Raw genomic sequence first — 15752 nt, forward strand, 5'->3', positions numbered from 1 at the left:
GAAGGTCCTAGGAACCGGTGGCTCTCTCTGTGAAAGTGGGATTCACCCCACAGCGGCTCAGGAGGTCCGTGTTGTGGAGTCACAGAGTGGCAGGATGCTCGCTTCTTGCAGAAGGAGGTGGCCCGCAGGCGTCTGGGGAGAGAGGACTGGCTGCTCTCTGTGGCAGTGTGAAGGTCGAGGTGGCCGTGTGTACACACCTGGGAGCTGAGAAGCTGACATTAGGGTGGAGTGGGACCCAGGAGCCAACACAGTGCAGCCACGGCACAGACGGCCTGGCAGAGGCAGCCGTCCTGCTCTGGGCTCCAGCCCCGCCTGCTGCCCAGGCTGTGGAGGCCAGGGGTGGGTGCACACGTGGGAGTGTGAGCATTGCACACGTGTGTGCACGTGTGTGGTGGGGCGCCCCAAACTCCCACCTCCTCACCACACCCACAAGCCCTCCAGGTAGTGTCTGTCCCTGCCCCTGGTGGGGCCAGTGTCCCCAGGGGCCCAAACGTTTGGTCAGACATTGTTCTGGGTACCTGTGCGGGTGCTTCTGGATGACGTTAGCATTTAAATCTAAAGTGGATGAGGCGGCGGCCCTCCCGCGTGTGGGTGGGCCTTATCCAATCCCCTGAAGGCCTGAATAGAACAAAAAGCCAGACCCTCCTCCACGGAAGGGAGCGCTCCTCCTGCCTGGCCCCTTGAGCTGGGACCGAGGTTTTGTCCAGCCCTGGGAGGAACCGTACCCCTGGCCCTCCTGGGCCTCTGGGCTGCCCACAAATCTTGGGGCATCTGAGCCCCTACACTTGCACAGCCAGCTCCTCACAGGAAGGCTGTCTGTGTATACGCATCGTGCTGGTCTGTTGCTCTGGAAGGCCCTGGCTGGTCCACCCTTTCCAGCACGTTGCTGCGGTTTTTCCCCGCAGTCCTCTGCCCACAGTCCGCTGGGCCTGCCCTCTGCACCACGATGCGGGGCTGGGGCCGGGCAGGGGCCCTGGGGGTGGGCGGTGAGGTGCTGAGGTTCTGACACCTTGCTGTTACGCGGCAGCATCCAGGGCGGGGACGTGGGGACTGTGGGGGCCTGTGTGGGAGGGAACAGCCTGTGAGCCACGAGATTGGCCCAGGGCAGGAGGCCTGAAAGCGATGTGCTAAGAGGGACTGACTGTCGAAGGGGGTGTGGCACTCGTGTGTCGTGGGGACACCGGGAGTCAGTGAGTATTAAGTGCCCACGGGTGGAGAGTGAGCCGCTGTCTTTGAGACTTTCCCGTCACTGCAGGGACTGCGTCGGTTTTCTTGCCCGGGGAAGCCTGCGGACCTATACAGTGGAGGCAGGCACAAGAGAGGGAGGGAGCGCGGAGCTCCTCACCGCCTCAGGCCCTGCCCAGGAGTCTTCCCTAAGCAGCTCTGACGTGGCCCCTTCCCCTTGGCTTCCCAGCTGGGGCTGCCCTACTGTCCATTTGAGCCAGCGGCCTCCTGAGCTGCTCACTGGTGCCTGGAGCCGAGCTGTCATAGTCAGTGTTTCCTGCCAGCTCTGTGTATGCGAAGGTGGGGGGGCCCCAGAGTCTGGAATCGACCTGAGACCCATAGGCAGGGCAGGAGCTGGGAGGTCTTGCAGTGAGCAGGGCTTCCACTGTCGTGGCCGGGGGGAGCGGCCCCTTTGGGCTGAGATGAGCTGAGGCTCTGAAGGGTCAGAGGGGCATGAGGGCATCCGTCCTGGACTCCGGGAGGGGCCGCAGAAATGCCAGCAGCCTGTGGGTGCCCCTAGGGTCTGATATTCTGGAAGGTGAGCGTGGGGAAGGGTCTGTCCCAGGTCTGAGAAGTCAGGATCCACGTGCCGCCCTCGCGGAAGCCTGTGGAGCTTAGGGCAGAGCCACGTGGCGTGGGCCAAGCTGGTCATCAGACTTAGGGAACAGCTTCAGCAGGGAGAGTTCCCAACCTTGCGGATGTCCCAGGACAGGCACCCCTGCCAGCCCAGCCTCCCCTCTCCCATCCCGTTGCCCCTCAGTGAGCCCTGGGGAGGGGGCGGGGCTGCAGGGTGAACCCCTCCTCATGCAGGAGGATGCACACTCCGGCCCTTAGTGTCGTATCAGAGGTGAGAGGCTTTGATGGGGCTGTCCTCCGTCTTTGTGGCTGTGGGTGTGGGCCCCTCAGGAGCCTCCTGGGAGTGCAGCGTGTCCTGCCCTGAGAGAGGAGGGGTCTGCCGCCACCCCCACGTGCAGCCTACAGCCGGGCACGGTTGCTCCCAGCCCAGGCTGTGGGGTCACGCAGAGCAGGACGGTCGTGGGGGCTTCCGTGCCTGGAAGGGCAGCTCTAGTCTGGCCAGCCATGTTGGTGCCCCTCACTCGTTCTGGGGATAGCGGGCCCCTCTCATCAGACAGGATGTGTGCGTGTGGTGCGAGGTTAGAGGACCTTACCTGCCAAGCACAGCATGTCGCTGTCTCCGTTGCCAGGCCAGGGGACCACAACAGACTGGGATGTTGGTTCTCTCTGCCACCTGCCCAGGTGCACTGAGGGCTGGCTGGGGCCAGGTGCCCACCTGAGCATAGAGGCCAGCCCTTGGAGAGGCTGCCACTGTCACCCCTCAGGTTCTCAGGAAGCACTTCCTGTGGGGCCATGAGGGTATCACCTGGGATGTGGGGGAGCACCTCAGCCATGGGCATCATCTTCATTCAGGCCCTCCTCCCCTCCCCCTTGGGTGAATGCTTTCAGAATCTTCGGAGTCCCTTCCAGTGGGTTCCTTCCCTCTCAGCAGCCCCGTGGAGGTGGTACCTTCCCCCCACCCCATGGACCCAAGCATGAGGCTGGTGGGTGACACCAACCTGCTCACCAGAGGTAAATGCAGGCTTTCCTGGGCCCTGGGCTCACTGGCAGGACCAGCTCGACATAGTAGGAGCTGTGCACGGTGCTGTGGGGACCCTGCTGCTGTGGTCGGCATCGGCACAGCAGCGCATGCTCCGTAAATACCTGCTGGGTGTCGGTCCCTGCTTTGGGACCAGGTGCAGCTGTCAGCAGAATGGGCACAGGTCCCTGTTCCGGGGAAGGGGTCCAGAGCCCTGAAATTCTGCATACCTGGCTGAGTCAGGGACTGGTTTCCCAAGACGGGCCTCCATAGCATCAGGATGGCAGGCTGCGTGGGGTTGGGCACATAAACCCATGAGTGGCTCCAGACCAGAGGGCAGTGGTCAGCTATGGTGATGGCCCTCAGCTCAGAAATCCAAGGGGCACCCCTCGGGAGGCCGGTGCAGCACCTGCTCCATTTCGGACCATAGATCAGGGGTCCCTGTGACCGGCTAGGGCCCCTTGGGAAACTTAGCCTCTAGTCTAGCTTTGTTTCCACATCACCCTCTGAGCCCCCCAGTCCCGACAGGCCCACCCACATTCGTCTGACCCATCTGCCCATCTTCCTGAGGTGTGAGTCCAGCCTGACAGCCCACTTGGTTGGGGGGGGTGTGTGCGGTGCTTGACGCCTCCAGGTAGGTGCTGTCACATGCCTAGAGACCTCCCCGCAGAGCGCAGTGCGGTCTTGCATGGTGTCACTGACGTCACTGCCAATTAACCAGCTTTGTCATTCCTCACTCACAGAAGGACATGGCCCTGAAGCCGCATGAGCGGAAGGAGAAATGGGAACGTCGCCTTGCCAAGAAGCCCCGCGAGTCAGAAAATGGCCCGTCCGCAGAACCAAGTGAGAATGGGCGTCCCCCGGAGATGGGCAGCCCCGCGCAGGACCTGGAGCCTGCCTGCGACCGGGGGAAGAAGAAGGTGCCGCTGCAGCCCAGCAGGCAGGTGAGCACTGGGCCCCGCCCCACTCAGAACCGCGGGTGCTGCGCCCTCTCCCTTGGGTGCCTTCGGGGCCACACCAGCACCTGGACACCACCGTCGGCATCTGGGCCTGCCTGGCAACGTGCTCCATCGTTGTTGGGCGTGGGGTATGGGGCACATGTGGACTGGGGCCCGAGGCGGCCGCTCGCCGTGAGCCCAGGTCCTGAGCAGACAGGAGACCTTCCCCTGGTGGGTCGCACAGCCAGAGGGGGCGAGCTGGGAGCCCAGGGATTGGGGGTGGGGGAGTGTGTACTTGGGGCAGAAGGGTGCACCCGCTGATAGGCTGGCCCCGTTTCCCCATTGCGTCTGTCAGGCTCCGCCGACCACGGGGTGTCCAGGGTGTCTGTAATGCGTGGGGGCCAGGTTCAGCACTGGGTGTTTTCCATCTGCTAATCTTCTGTAGAATGCAGCATATCTGTGAGGGGGGGTGTCATGTGACTCGTAGGCAGGGGTCCCGGTGCAGAGAGTAGCCCCACCCAGGGGCCTCCCTCCACAGTGGCTGGGAGCCTGGCCCTTGTGGGAGGGGCCGTCCTTGCTGTCACCAGAGCCCAGTTGGGATAGGGTGGGGAGACTGGGACCGGGGTGGGGGCTCTCCCCCAGAACGTGGGGCTCTATCCCATGTGCCGGCTCAGCCCTGCAGCTGCTTTCCTCCTCAGGGACTCGCTGGTTTGCGCCTTCTTTTCAGAGAGGAGTTCTTCTTGGTGTTTCACACTCCACTTTCAGCTCCCTTGGGGATTGGGCTGCTGGTGAGGGGGCCGCATGTCTCAGGGGCCCGGGCTGGTTGGGGGGTCTGCAGGCACACCTGCCCAGGTGGACACGTGCTCTTTCTTCCATGCAGGTGTGCTCCCCAGAAGGGGGGCCGCTCCCAGCCAACCACTGGGACCAGAACGGCCCGGCCCAGCGCCAGCAGCAGCTCCAGCCCAGCCAGCCCCAGGGGTCACTCCCAGCCCCGTGTCAGCGCTGTCAGCCCCGTCGGGCTCTCCCGGACCCTGGGCAGCCCTGCCAGCCCCAGCGGCCACTCCCGGGTCAGCGCAGCTGGCCCCAGCGGTCACTTCTGGGCCCAAGACAGCCCTGCCAACCCCGGCGGTCACTTCTGGGCCCAGGTCAGCCCTGCCGGCCCCAGCGGCTGCTTCCAGCCCCAGATCAGCACTGCCGGCCCCAGCAGTCACTCCTGGCTCAGCCTTGTCGGCCACGTTGGGCGATCCTAGGCCCTAGGCAGCGCTGCCGGCGCCTGCGCTCCCTCCTGGCCCCATGGCAGCGCTGCCGACCCCTGCGCTCCCTGCTGGCCCCTTGGCACCGCTGCCGGCCCCTGCGCTCCCTCCTGGCCCCATGCCACCTCTGCCGGCCCCTGCGGTCCCTGCTGGCCCTCTGGCACCGCTGCTGGCCTGTGCGGTCATGGGTGGCCCCCTGTCTCCGTGGCCAGCCTAGCAGGGCATCCTCAGGACAGCGGTGCCGGCCCCCCCAGTCACTCCTCCTGCTGCGTCCCCGCCGCCGGCCCGCCAGCTCACTTTCAGGCCAGTGCTGCTGCCCCCGGCGGGCTCTCTTAGCCCCTTGCCAGCCCCGGAGGTCCCTCCTGGGCCAGCCCAGCCGCCCCCAGGGGTCACTGCTGGGCCTCAGTCAGCCCCAGCAATTAGTTGAAGCCCCAGAGCACCCTGGCCCCCCAAAACCTTCACTGCTGGGCCCTGGACAGCCGTGCCAACAAAAGCGGCCCCTCATGGGCCCAGAACAGCCTCACCCACCCAAGCGGCCACTCCTGGGCCCAAAGCAACCCTGCCAGCCCTTGCAGTCCCTTCTGGGCCCCAGCCAGCCCTGCAAACCCCAGCCATTACTCCCCATCCCGGAGCGCCCGTCACTCCTGGGCCGGCCAGCCCCGCCCCGTCGGCCCCTCCTGGGGCCCCCGAGCCAGCCGCGGCGGTCACTGCTGGACCTGGTTCGGGCCCATCAGCCGCAGCTCTCCCTCCTGGCACTGGGCCGTCCCTGCAGGCCCCTGAGGTCACGACGGACTCGATCCTCCACCCCTGCGGTGGCCCGCCAGGCCCCGTCTGTGAGTCCTGGAGCCTGATGCCCGCGTTCTAGACCACCCTGGGTGTGGCCGTGCCGGGCAGATGTGCTGCCTGACGGGCCAGAGGCCTTCTCCAGACAGGCCAGGCTGTTTGCGGTTGGAAACTGAGGCTCCGCAGAGGCAGCCCCCTGCAGGGCCGCCACCAGGCTGAGGCCCACCTGCACCAGGAAGAGAGAGAGGACCCCAGCACCCTCCCACCTCCCTGCCATGCCTGCCCCTGTCGTGCCCGCTACTTTGGGACGCGCACACTCCTGGGAGCGTGGACACGGCTGCCCCGAGGGCTCGGGCTTATTGGAGGGGTTCCTCAGTGTCTCTCTGTGCCTCGGAAGTGCCCACGTGTCCTCGTATGTCAGAGTCTGTGCACACCCACGCTGGGTGTGCTGCCCTGCAAGTGTGTGTGTGTGAGCGTGTGCGTGCATGTATGTGGTGTGTGTACACACGTGTCGGGGTGTGCCAGCTGCAGGCCTTGCGCTCCTTGGGCCCTAACTCATTTGGCCAGTGTGCATTCCATGCTCCTGGGCAGAATGTGGGCCCAGCTGGAGCCAGGCCACAGGTCCCGCTCACCTCCCCTCTGGCAAAGGGCCATGATGTGTGTCCATCTCCAGGGTTCTGTGAATGCAGGGAGGGGACACGGGGGGCACTCAGGGCTGTCTGTGGCCAAGTAGGAGCTGCTGGTAATAGGAGGGTGTCCTCCCCCACCCCCTCAACTCTGCATCCGCCCCAGTGGCGAGGCCCTGAAGTGGAGGCAGAGTCTCCCGTGCCCCCCAGCTCTGGACCAGGAGGGCGGGGGCTATTCTTGGAATGACTCCTCCTGGCCTCGTACTCAGCCCGTGCAGCTTTCCAGATGTTGGCCCCCCAGGATGTTCCCTGTCGGGACAGACCTCACACTACAGGGCGTTTTCTGCCCTCCGCCCATCCCACACCTGTGCTCAGGGGTCGCCCGTTCCTCACCCCAGACCCTTGGCTCAGGGCAGTCCCACACTGGTGCTCCTGGAGTCCTGGGCATGAGGCAAAAGCTGAGCTGTGACTCTCCAGAATTTGAGGGTCTCTGGAGGAGGGGTTGCAGCCCTTTCTGGAGAGCAGCGTCAGCTCCCTGGGGTGCCCTGGCTGGGCTCCCAGCAGCCCTTTGTATGCCTAGTCTCACTGGGCCACGACGGCCGCTCCAGTGCTGACCCTGTTCATGGAGGCTTGGAGGTGCCCCCCACCCACCCCATTTGCTCATGAGGACACTGACCCTCCGGGGTCCCCACTGGCTGGGTGTGGGGGCCGCCCAACGCCCAGAGCAGGGCTTACGGGCATCTGGTCCTCACCCGGGGTCTTCCAGAAACGCGGGGCTTATTTTTCTGATTAAAGAAAATAAAAAGTGCCGTGCCATTATTTTTATGACAGCATCAGTGAGTGTGTGTCATACGTGAAGTGATTTATTCCGACAAGTGGTTTTCTGCGCATCTGGACTTGCCTCCTGTTCACTGCATTCCTGTCGAGCAGCAGGAAAGCAGCCTGGGGAGGCGGCGCCCAGGGAGGGGTGCATAGCCTGGACACGGCTCACCATGCTGTGCGGCGTGCGTGGGGGGGGGCTGCGCTCGCCATCGTCACCCAGCAGACCATCTCAGCAAGCCCCCGCGTCCTGCCGTGTCCCACAGAGCAGCTGCTCGGGACACTCCTGGGGTTCCCACGTTCTCCTCCCTCCTCCTGACCTGAGAGTGGCGGTGCTGGGATCTCTGCTCTCTGGTCTTGTGCAGGCCCGTGGGCAGGCCAGGCAGGTGTGAGGGGACGCAGCTGCTGCCCTTCTAGGCCCTCTGCTCTGGGAGTGTGGCCCTGGCACTTGAGTGCCTACGTGCGGGGGGGATACAGAATTGACAAGGCTCGTCAGCAGGAGAGGGTGGGAGACTGCAGCCTCCTGGGCCGGGCCCACCCCTTCCCCATCCAGAACGGCCCCACTGTGAGTGAGCCCTATGGTGCCCTTGGGCCCCCCTGTTCCTTGCCTGCTTATTTCTGAACCATCCGAACCCAGAGGGGTCCCCTGGGGCCACAACTGGGTTCAAAGTGATAGGACCCTGAGGGGAGGGCCCTTTGGGGAGGCACCTCCTTGCTGTTGGGGGACTAGACCACATATGCCACGTCCTGGGGGTGCCGCTGCCAGCCGCATTGCCATGAGGAGACGAGGGTCCTGGGTGGCCAGATTTTGGAGGTTTCTGAGAGCAGCCGGTGATGCGGGTTTTTCTGTGGATTTGGAGATTTTGAAATGTTCGTGGCTCATTCCAACGTTTGAACCACCGTGCTGGACAAAGGACACAGCTGTGTGGGCCCTGCGTGGCCTGGGGGTAGAGGTTTGGGCCCTGGCAGCTTACATGGCCCCAAGGCCAGAGGTGTGGGGTGTGGCCTGCCACGTCCTGGGGAGAATGGGGGCAGCTTGGCCTGAAGATTGGGGGTAGGTTGAGTCCTTGGGGGTGATGTGGGTCTGAGGGAGATCCAGGGTTGCTCCAGGGGGCCCCTTGAATGGAGACAGGAGCCTGGGTGCAGCTCTGCTGGGGTCTCCCTCCAAGCCCTATAGCTCACCTCTCATAAACCCCCCACCCCCACCCCCGTCTGCAAATGGGGCCCTGAGGAGGAGACCATGCCTGGTCCCTGCTAGGCCGGTGACGAGCAAGGGCAGTGGTGGCGGGTGTGGTTGTTCGCTGGGAGGAAGGAGACCCCTCGGCAGACCTGGTGGAAGGTGGGAGAGCCCTGGGAGGGGCGGGGCCCGGGCATGGGGACAGCCCTGGCGGGCCTCACCCAGCGCTCGCCTGGGACACCCAGTCCAGGATTTCCGGGAGGAGCTTGTCTGCACCGTGCACACATCCGTGTGTGTGCGTGTACATGTATGCTTCTGCCGAGTGTGGACGTGCTCCGTGAGCAGGCTTTGAGCTCAGATAAATGTCAGGGCGGTCCTGACAAGTCCCGCCCTCTCACTCGGAAGCCCCAGGGAGAAGGAGCCCCTGGACTGCCCCACCGCTCACTGACCAAGGATTCCACCCGCACCTCCGTTACCAGGGGCTGCTCCAGACACAGAAGAGGCATCCGGGCCCGTGCGGACCAGCCCTGCCCCATGGAGCTCGGTTCTAGTAGCCACAGAAAGTGTCTCAGTCCCTTAATGTGTTAGAGGGGCCGGCCTGCATCCAGGCTACAGCACTGCTTAGCTGGGCAGAGAAACGGGCCCGCCCTCCTGGCCTGGCCAGAGGCTGCAGTGACCCCCACACGTCCACACAGCTTGCCAAAACCAGGGGGCTTTAAGGAAGGCAGTGGTCATGTCTCACCCCCCACTTTGCCTGGGGGATTTGTCAAGAACCCTGCCCCAGGCCCAGGGTTGGGGTGCCGAGACTGAGGGGCACCACCAGCCTCCTCGAGGGGCCACGGGACCTTGTTGAAGACACCTCGGAGCCTGCAGATAGAGCGTAACAGCAGTGCCGTGTGATGGGGTCGTGGCGAGAGCCACACAGTTGTGAACATCTTGTGGCCGCGTTGAAATTAAAGAACAGGTGACAGAATTAATATGTAATTTTCTGTGTTCAAAGTAGGGTCAGTGGGACGTTTTTCCCTCTCTTGATAGCAAGTCTTAGGAAGGTGGTGTGTGTGTCGCTCTTCTCCGTTCCGACCCGCCCATTCACGTGCTCCGGAACCACGTGGCTTCGAGCCTGTGGGATGTGGAGGGTCCACAGTGACCTGTCTCCCTGAGTCTCTTCTCGCGCTCATGGCTCATAGCTCGCGCGCAGCCAGCCTGTGGTTTGAATCCCTGCCACTGGCCCGCAGAACAGCGTGGTCAGCCCAGAAGCTGCCCTCGGATACCACAGCCCCTGTCGCCGAGCACGAATGGGCCAGAAGACGTCAGGACGTAAGCCGCCTCCGACCTCAGGGGTGAGCTGGCGTCTGCCTACGTGATGGGCCGGAAACAGGCAGCCGCCTTTCCCTGCTCCCCGCCCCCACGCAAGGCCAGTCCTTGGCTTCCACCTTCTAAATGTCTCTCCGAATGAGACTTCATTGGAAAATAACTCAGTGGAAGTGGCCATCAGAATTCATCGTCCGTGCTCAGTCACCCCTGGTGCCCGTGCTGGAGGAGGAGACAGGTGTGAGGCTGGTGGGCGCCAGGAACTGGAGAGGGTGGACCCGAAGAAAGGAATGACACAGACAAGAGTGGGCATTCATGAACCAGGAAACAGTGGAGAACACGGGCAAGGCCCCAAGTTATTCTGAGCCGCGGCTGGACAGGGGAAGAACAGAGGTCCCCAGGGCCCGGGGTTGGCCCGAGAGAGGGGGCCGCGCCGCAGCTGCCTAGACAGGCACCGGGAGTCGCCAGCCGAGGGGAGGCTGCGGGGGAGATGTGGCCTGACCCTGCGGACGAGACGAGGCGGACGACTGCGTGGGCCTGTATCTGTGGAGGAAATCAGCTCTGCAGCGCGGATGTGTGCGCGGGAGAAGGCGGACCTCCCGCCCTGCAGGCCGGGGTGGGCGCCGGCATCGCCTCTCGCATCGCTGGCCACACTCAGGACGTAGTGGCGTGGTTACCTGCCTGTTTCCGACGAGGTGGAGGATGGCAGGCCGAACCGCAGGGACGCAGCCTGGTCGCCTGAGACTGCAGGGTGCTGGGTGGGCCGGTGTTCACACCCAGGCAGCTCCGTTCCTGCAGCCCGTGCCTGTGCCCCTTCCCGCGACTGTGGCCGCCACTGGCCTCCCGGGCTCTGGCTCCCTGCCGTCTGTAGGAAGCGAGGTTCTTCTACGGAGCCCATTGGAGCATGTCCTCCCCCTCTGCCCTCAGTAAAGTCCCGATTCCTGGGGACCTGAGGCCCCCTCCTGCCCCAGCGTGCCTTCCTTTTGGCTGACTGATGAACCCCGACGTTCCGCTTCCCTCTCCTCCAGGCCCCTCGTGCCCTGTGCCGCTGTGTTCGCTCACGGCCCAGCTGCAGGACCTGGGCCTGGCAGAGGCAGATGCTGGGGGAGGCGGGTGGGGGTCGTGGCAGAGCTCTGGAGGCCCACAGTGGCCGTCCGTGTCCCGTTAGTACTGGGCACCAGGGGACTCGCATCCTGGCGGGAGCCGCCTCTGGCTCTGGCGCTGGGCGGCCTTGGGCAGCCGACTCCACCCCTCAGGGCCTGCTCTTCCCTTCTGTGCCGCGGGGTGATGTCACTCCTCGCTCAGGGCTGTGGGTTAGAGCAATAATTAAGTGAAGTCTCAGAGCAGCGGCTGGCTCCTACTTGCGGAGACAGTTGCCCTGTCCCCGACTCCTTCCCGCACCAGGGTTGCCACTGAACGGCCAGGGGCTCAGACCCCACCTCTCCTCCCTTCAGGCCCGTTTCCCCGTCCATCCGTCGGGGGGAGCATCCTCAATGCCTCACACACGCCTGTGCCCGGTGCAGGCGGGGGCGTCTCTCAGCTGTCATGGTGGGACTGCCCTCGTTCTCTCACTCACCTCCGAGCCAGACCGCTCAGCAGGCTGGGGCTCAGGTGCAAGCGCTGAACTCCCACCCCAGACGGGGTGCTCACGGGAGCCGAGAGTCGGGCCCTGCGCGGCCTGGGGGGGCTTGAGAGGGTGGGGCGAGATGGGATGCAGGGTGGCAGGCACCGGCCCCCCTGGCCCCACCTGGCCTGCCAGGTCATCACAGCGCTGCCTCAGAGGGAAGGGCTCACCATTCAGCACGAGCTTCCTGGCCTTCCCTGTCTGGGCCCCAGGATGCCGCAGGGAGCAAGACAGAAGACAGTCCCTACCTTCACGAAGCTTGAAGTCCAGTGGGGAGGACAGGTGTGAAACAGGTGGAGGGATTTTGAGGTGCCCACAGGCCTGCCCATGAAGGGAGAAGGGCCTACCGTGGAGGAGGGATCAGGGAGCCTCTCCCAGCACGCCCGGGGAGCGGCCGAGTGCCTGGCACTCGGGAGGGCGCCATCCTGCACAGGCGCCGCTGGGGCTGGTAAGCAGGGCGTGAGCCGATGGTGTTCCTAGGATCACGTGCTGGCAGTGGACGGGCCAGCCCCCCACTGTGGGCAGCCGCCGAGTGGGAGGCTTCTGTGGGCACAAGGGGGCTCTGGGTGGCTTGAATCAGGTTAGTTTTTCAGAAAGACGGGGACCAAGCAGGTGATGGAGGCTGGCTGGAGCCCAGGGGGCCCTGCGTCAGCCCACTCATACAGTTGTGGGGGCCGGACACGGCGGCTCGTCTTGTCCCTCTGCCAAGGGGGGGCCACACCCGGACACACACAGGGCTTACCCACAGCTCGTGTCCCCCAGAGCCTGCTGTCCCTGCGTCGTCTTGGGTGGTGGCCTCAGCAGCATCCCTCATGATCTGTGGTCCGTCTTACCCATCTGTCCATGTTCGGCCTGTCCATCATCCACCCATCGACCCGTCCAAGTCTCCATGGAAAAGCAGGGAGCGTGGAAGGCGTGGCCAGCCTTGGAGAGAGCAGTTTGCGTCTCGGGACCTGGCTGTCCATGGGAACACTCCCACTGCCTGAGCCCCCTTCCCTGCGCCAGGCCCTGTGTCAGGTCGTCCGGGACAGACTCACAGCCTAATGCAGGAGACAGACACGCCAACCAGTGACCCTGCTTCACTTGCAGAGTGACACGTGGGGCCACGGGATCCTGGACGGTCCCTTGCCCAGCCTTGTCGATGCAGTGGCCAGGGTATCGGGAAGGATTTCTGGAAGAAGCAGGGCCCAAGCTTATCACCTGAGTAGGTGTTGGCCCTCCCAGAGGAGTGGGAGCACTGGGATCTCCTCACATTGGTTGCATTTGACCCCACGTGCAGCCCTAAGAACTCCCCCCATGAGTCTCAGCGGGCTGCAGGACCACGCTTCACCAGTGGACTCTGCCATCAGTCAGGGGACGCCAGCCTGAAAACACCCAAGCTTAGCCATGACCCGTTTTTCACTTTCTAAGAGGGGTGTTGAGCGCACACAGCAGAGCCCAGGGCTGTGTATGCAGTCCTGTATGTGGCTGGGGGCCTTTGTACTCCAGCACTCGCCTGCTCCTGCCTGCCAGGCCCGCCCTGCCTCCCGAGTGTGTTTGCACTGTCCGCATGAAGGGCCCCTCCCTGGGCTGGCTTGCTCTGCGGCCTTGCCCCAAGCGCTGGGGCTCCCTGAGGCAGCCTCCACCCACGTTCACCGTAGAACCGGACCTAGAGTCCAGGCCTCTGCCGGGCATGGGTTCAGGCGCTGGAGCTGAGAGGGGCACGCGCGGAACAGAACACAGCAGTCATATGACGCGTTCTGCACTGTGATGTGCCGTGGGGAGGGCCGTGGTCGCATGTGCCAGGTGGGATGGGGGGCAGGTTCTGCGGGGTCAGGAGGCCCCACTGAGCCCCAGGGACCTGGGTGCCTGTTGCCGGTGGGAAGAGCACGTAGTAGGGGATCCCGGGGGACAACCAGGCCTGGAGACACACGAGGGGGCTTCCTGGGCAGAGCTATAAGTTTACAGCCCTGGCCTGGGATGCTGACGTCCAGGGAGCAAGGGGCTTACCAGCCATGGGCAGTCCTGTCTGCCCAGGGGCACTGCTGGGTCCCACCTCCTGGGCCCTTTCTTAGCAGCGTCCTGTGGACTGGCCACCCACTCCCCTCACCCCCAACAGCCCCCACCCCTGTGGCCTGATCGCCAAGTGCCGCCACATGCTGCTTGTCTGGCCTGGTTTGCTCGGCTGCCGGCCCAGGAGGTAGACTCTTCCTCCTGGAATGTGCGGGGGAGCCTGGTCCGAGGGCGCTGTGGGGGGAAGTCAGGGAAGGATGGGTATCTGAGGAGGTGTCTTGGGAGGGGTTCTTCGCGGGTGAATTGCTGTGGCCTTGCTCTTGCTGCCAGAGAGCTCAGAAGCCCAGGTTGCTCCTGGTGTGCCCCAGCCTGAGAGTGGTGTCCCTAACCCCACAGTCTGCTGGCAGTGCCCTGTGACACCGGTCTGTGGGGATTGTTCTCTCCCCACCTTTCTGGGAGCCATGACCTGGTCCTGCCAGAGGGAGGGCAACGCCATACCTCTACATGGCCCTCAGTCAGCACCAGTCTGAGGGCGCGCTCTGGTGGCATGCCACCTTGCGGGAGTCGACGGCTACAAGAATTTACAAGCCGGTTTTCAGACTATGGTGTGTTTACACCGCAGAAGCTACGGATGCTCCATGTTCGGGCTCCCCTCCCCTCAGGGAGCCTATCTTTCTCTGTTCTCCACTCTTCCTGTTAGTCTCCTCCTCCTTCTCCTCCTCCTCCTTCTTTTTAGAGATTTTATTTATTTAAGAGAGAGAGACAGCAGGAGCAAGGGAGCAGGGCAGAGGGAGAGGGAGAGGCAGACTTCCCCGCTGAACAGGGAGCCCGACGCGGGGCTCGATCCCAGGACCCTGGGATCATGACCTGAGCTGAAGACAGATGCTTTACCGACTGAGCCACCCGGGTGCCCCTCCTGTTAGCCTTTTGACTTGCCTCCACACCTTTCAGAAGTCACTTTCTCAGTAAAGCCCTCTCTGGCAGCCCCATCTTTTTTCCTCTGCTGTTGTCTTGGTACTTGTGACTGCCTGCTAACCACGTGCCAGTCTTTCTCCATAGGCTTCAGGAGGATGGGAATGTGTGTGTTGTGTTCGCTGCCCAGAACAGAGCCAGTTCATAGGCACCCTGTAAGCACTGGGTGGCTGGGCAGACAGGTGGATGAGTGGTGAATGGATAGGTAGACAGGTGGATGGATGGATGGAATGATGTGTGGATGGATGGAGGGGTAGGTAGGTGGACAGGTGGGTGGGTAGATGGTTGGGCCCATTGATGAATAGGTCGGGGGTGGACTGATGGGTGGGTGGGTGGATGGATGAGTGGGTGGGCGGATGGATGTATAGATGGATAGGTCAGTGGCTGAATAGTTGGGTGGGTGGGTGGGTGGATGGATGGGCAGATGGATGAATGGATGGGTGGGTGGATGAATGGTTGGATGGATGAGTGGACGGACCACGAGGCTCAGTGGGGGGCACAGGGGCTCCCCCTAGCCTCCCAGAGCAATCAGGGCACCCTCTGGCCCTGGACGTGGACTTGAAGGCCCAGGGACTCTGATACCTCTCCAGCTCCAGCTGGAAGCAGAGGTGTGCCATCCCTGACCCCACCCTCAGCATAGCTGGCCAGCAACATTTCTAAGCAGTTAGGGAAGCAGGCGTGTCTACAGAACAGCCAAACCCCAGCTCGCGCTGTTTGGGGTCCTGGCCTGGGGACAGAAGCAGGTAACCGGCCATCCCATTGTGTCTGGGATTGGGGTGGTTCCCAAGACGCAGGACTCAGTTTTACAGGACTTTCTGGGAAATAAGGCTTTCAGAGCCAAAACTGGCCCCCTGAGGAAGGGTGACAGACCCCAGCCTGCCCCTCCTGCAGGGTACCACTGAGGAGTCAGTCTGAGGCATCCTTTCTGGGGCCCGGCTCAGAGAGCAGACAGGCTGTTTGTGTGTGTGAAGTGGAATGTGGCATCATCCCTCTTCCAATTTCAGCTGTGTGGGGGTTGTAGCTTAGCCTCTCCATCTCCTCTCCCCTTACCGGGTAAACTTGTGCAGTGAACAATGTTCACAACCGTATGTGGCAGTCCTGCACTGGTCCTTTCCTGTCCCTGCACTTCTTTAGGTCTAGCTTTTCTCTCCTGGGGCAGGGACCCTGCCCTGGGCTCAACCTGAGCTGCTGTCCCCCAGCAGTGAGTGTGGGGCTCATGGGGGTGATTACTAATGATCAAAGCCCCGGATCTCAGCTGGAGCCACGCAGAGTCTCCCAGAGGGCCTGGTGACATGGTTTGAGTTTCAAATTCAGTAAGCCTGATGTGGGTCCTGAAAATGCAGATTTGTGCTCCTAACAAGTTCCCGGGTGCCGCTGATGCTGCTGGCTCAGGGACCCCACTCTGAGAAGCACTGGACAATAGCTCTTGGTTTCTTAGG

General features: G+C 63.3%; 1 protein-coding gene across 7 annotated transcripts in view; it reads left to right on the top strand.

The window, feature by feature from the left end:
* Nucleotides 1–15752, top strand: part of FBRSL1 (fibrosin like 1) — an 83098-nt gene that overhangs the window by 13541 nt on the left and 53805 nt on the right. For 6 of the 7 annotated variants that reach the window (XM_057305961.1, XM_057305964.1, XM_057305959.1 and 3 more), the window contains exon 2: nt 3562–3762. In XM_057305961.1, the coding sequence (XP_057161944.1) occupies nt 3562–3762 (201 nt within the window). Of the gene's footprint in view, nt 1–3561; nt 3763–4636; nt 8567–15752 lie in introns of those variants that run through there. The other variant, XM_044389788.3, reaches the window with a different exon arrangement.

The sequence above is a fragment of the Ursus arctos genome, unplaced genomic scaffold (genome assembly GCF_023065955.2).
Source record: "Ursus arctos isolate Adak ecotype North America unplaced genomic scaffold, UrsArc2.0 scaffold_34, whole genome shotgun sequence".
NCBI classification, from domain to species: domain Eukaryota; kingdom Metazoa; phylum Chordata; class Mammalia; order Carnivora; family Ursidae; genus Ursus; species Ursus arctos.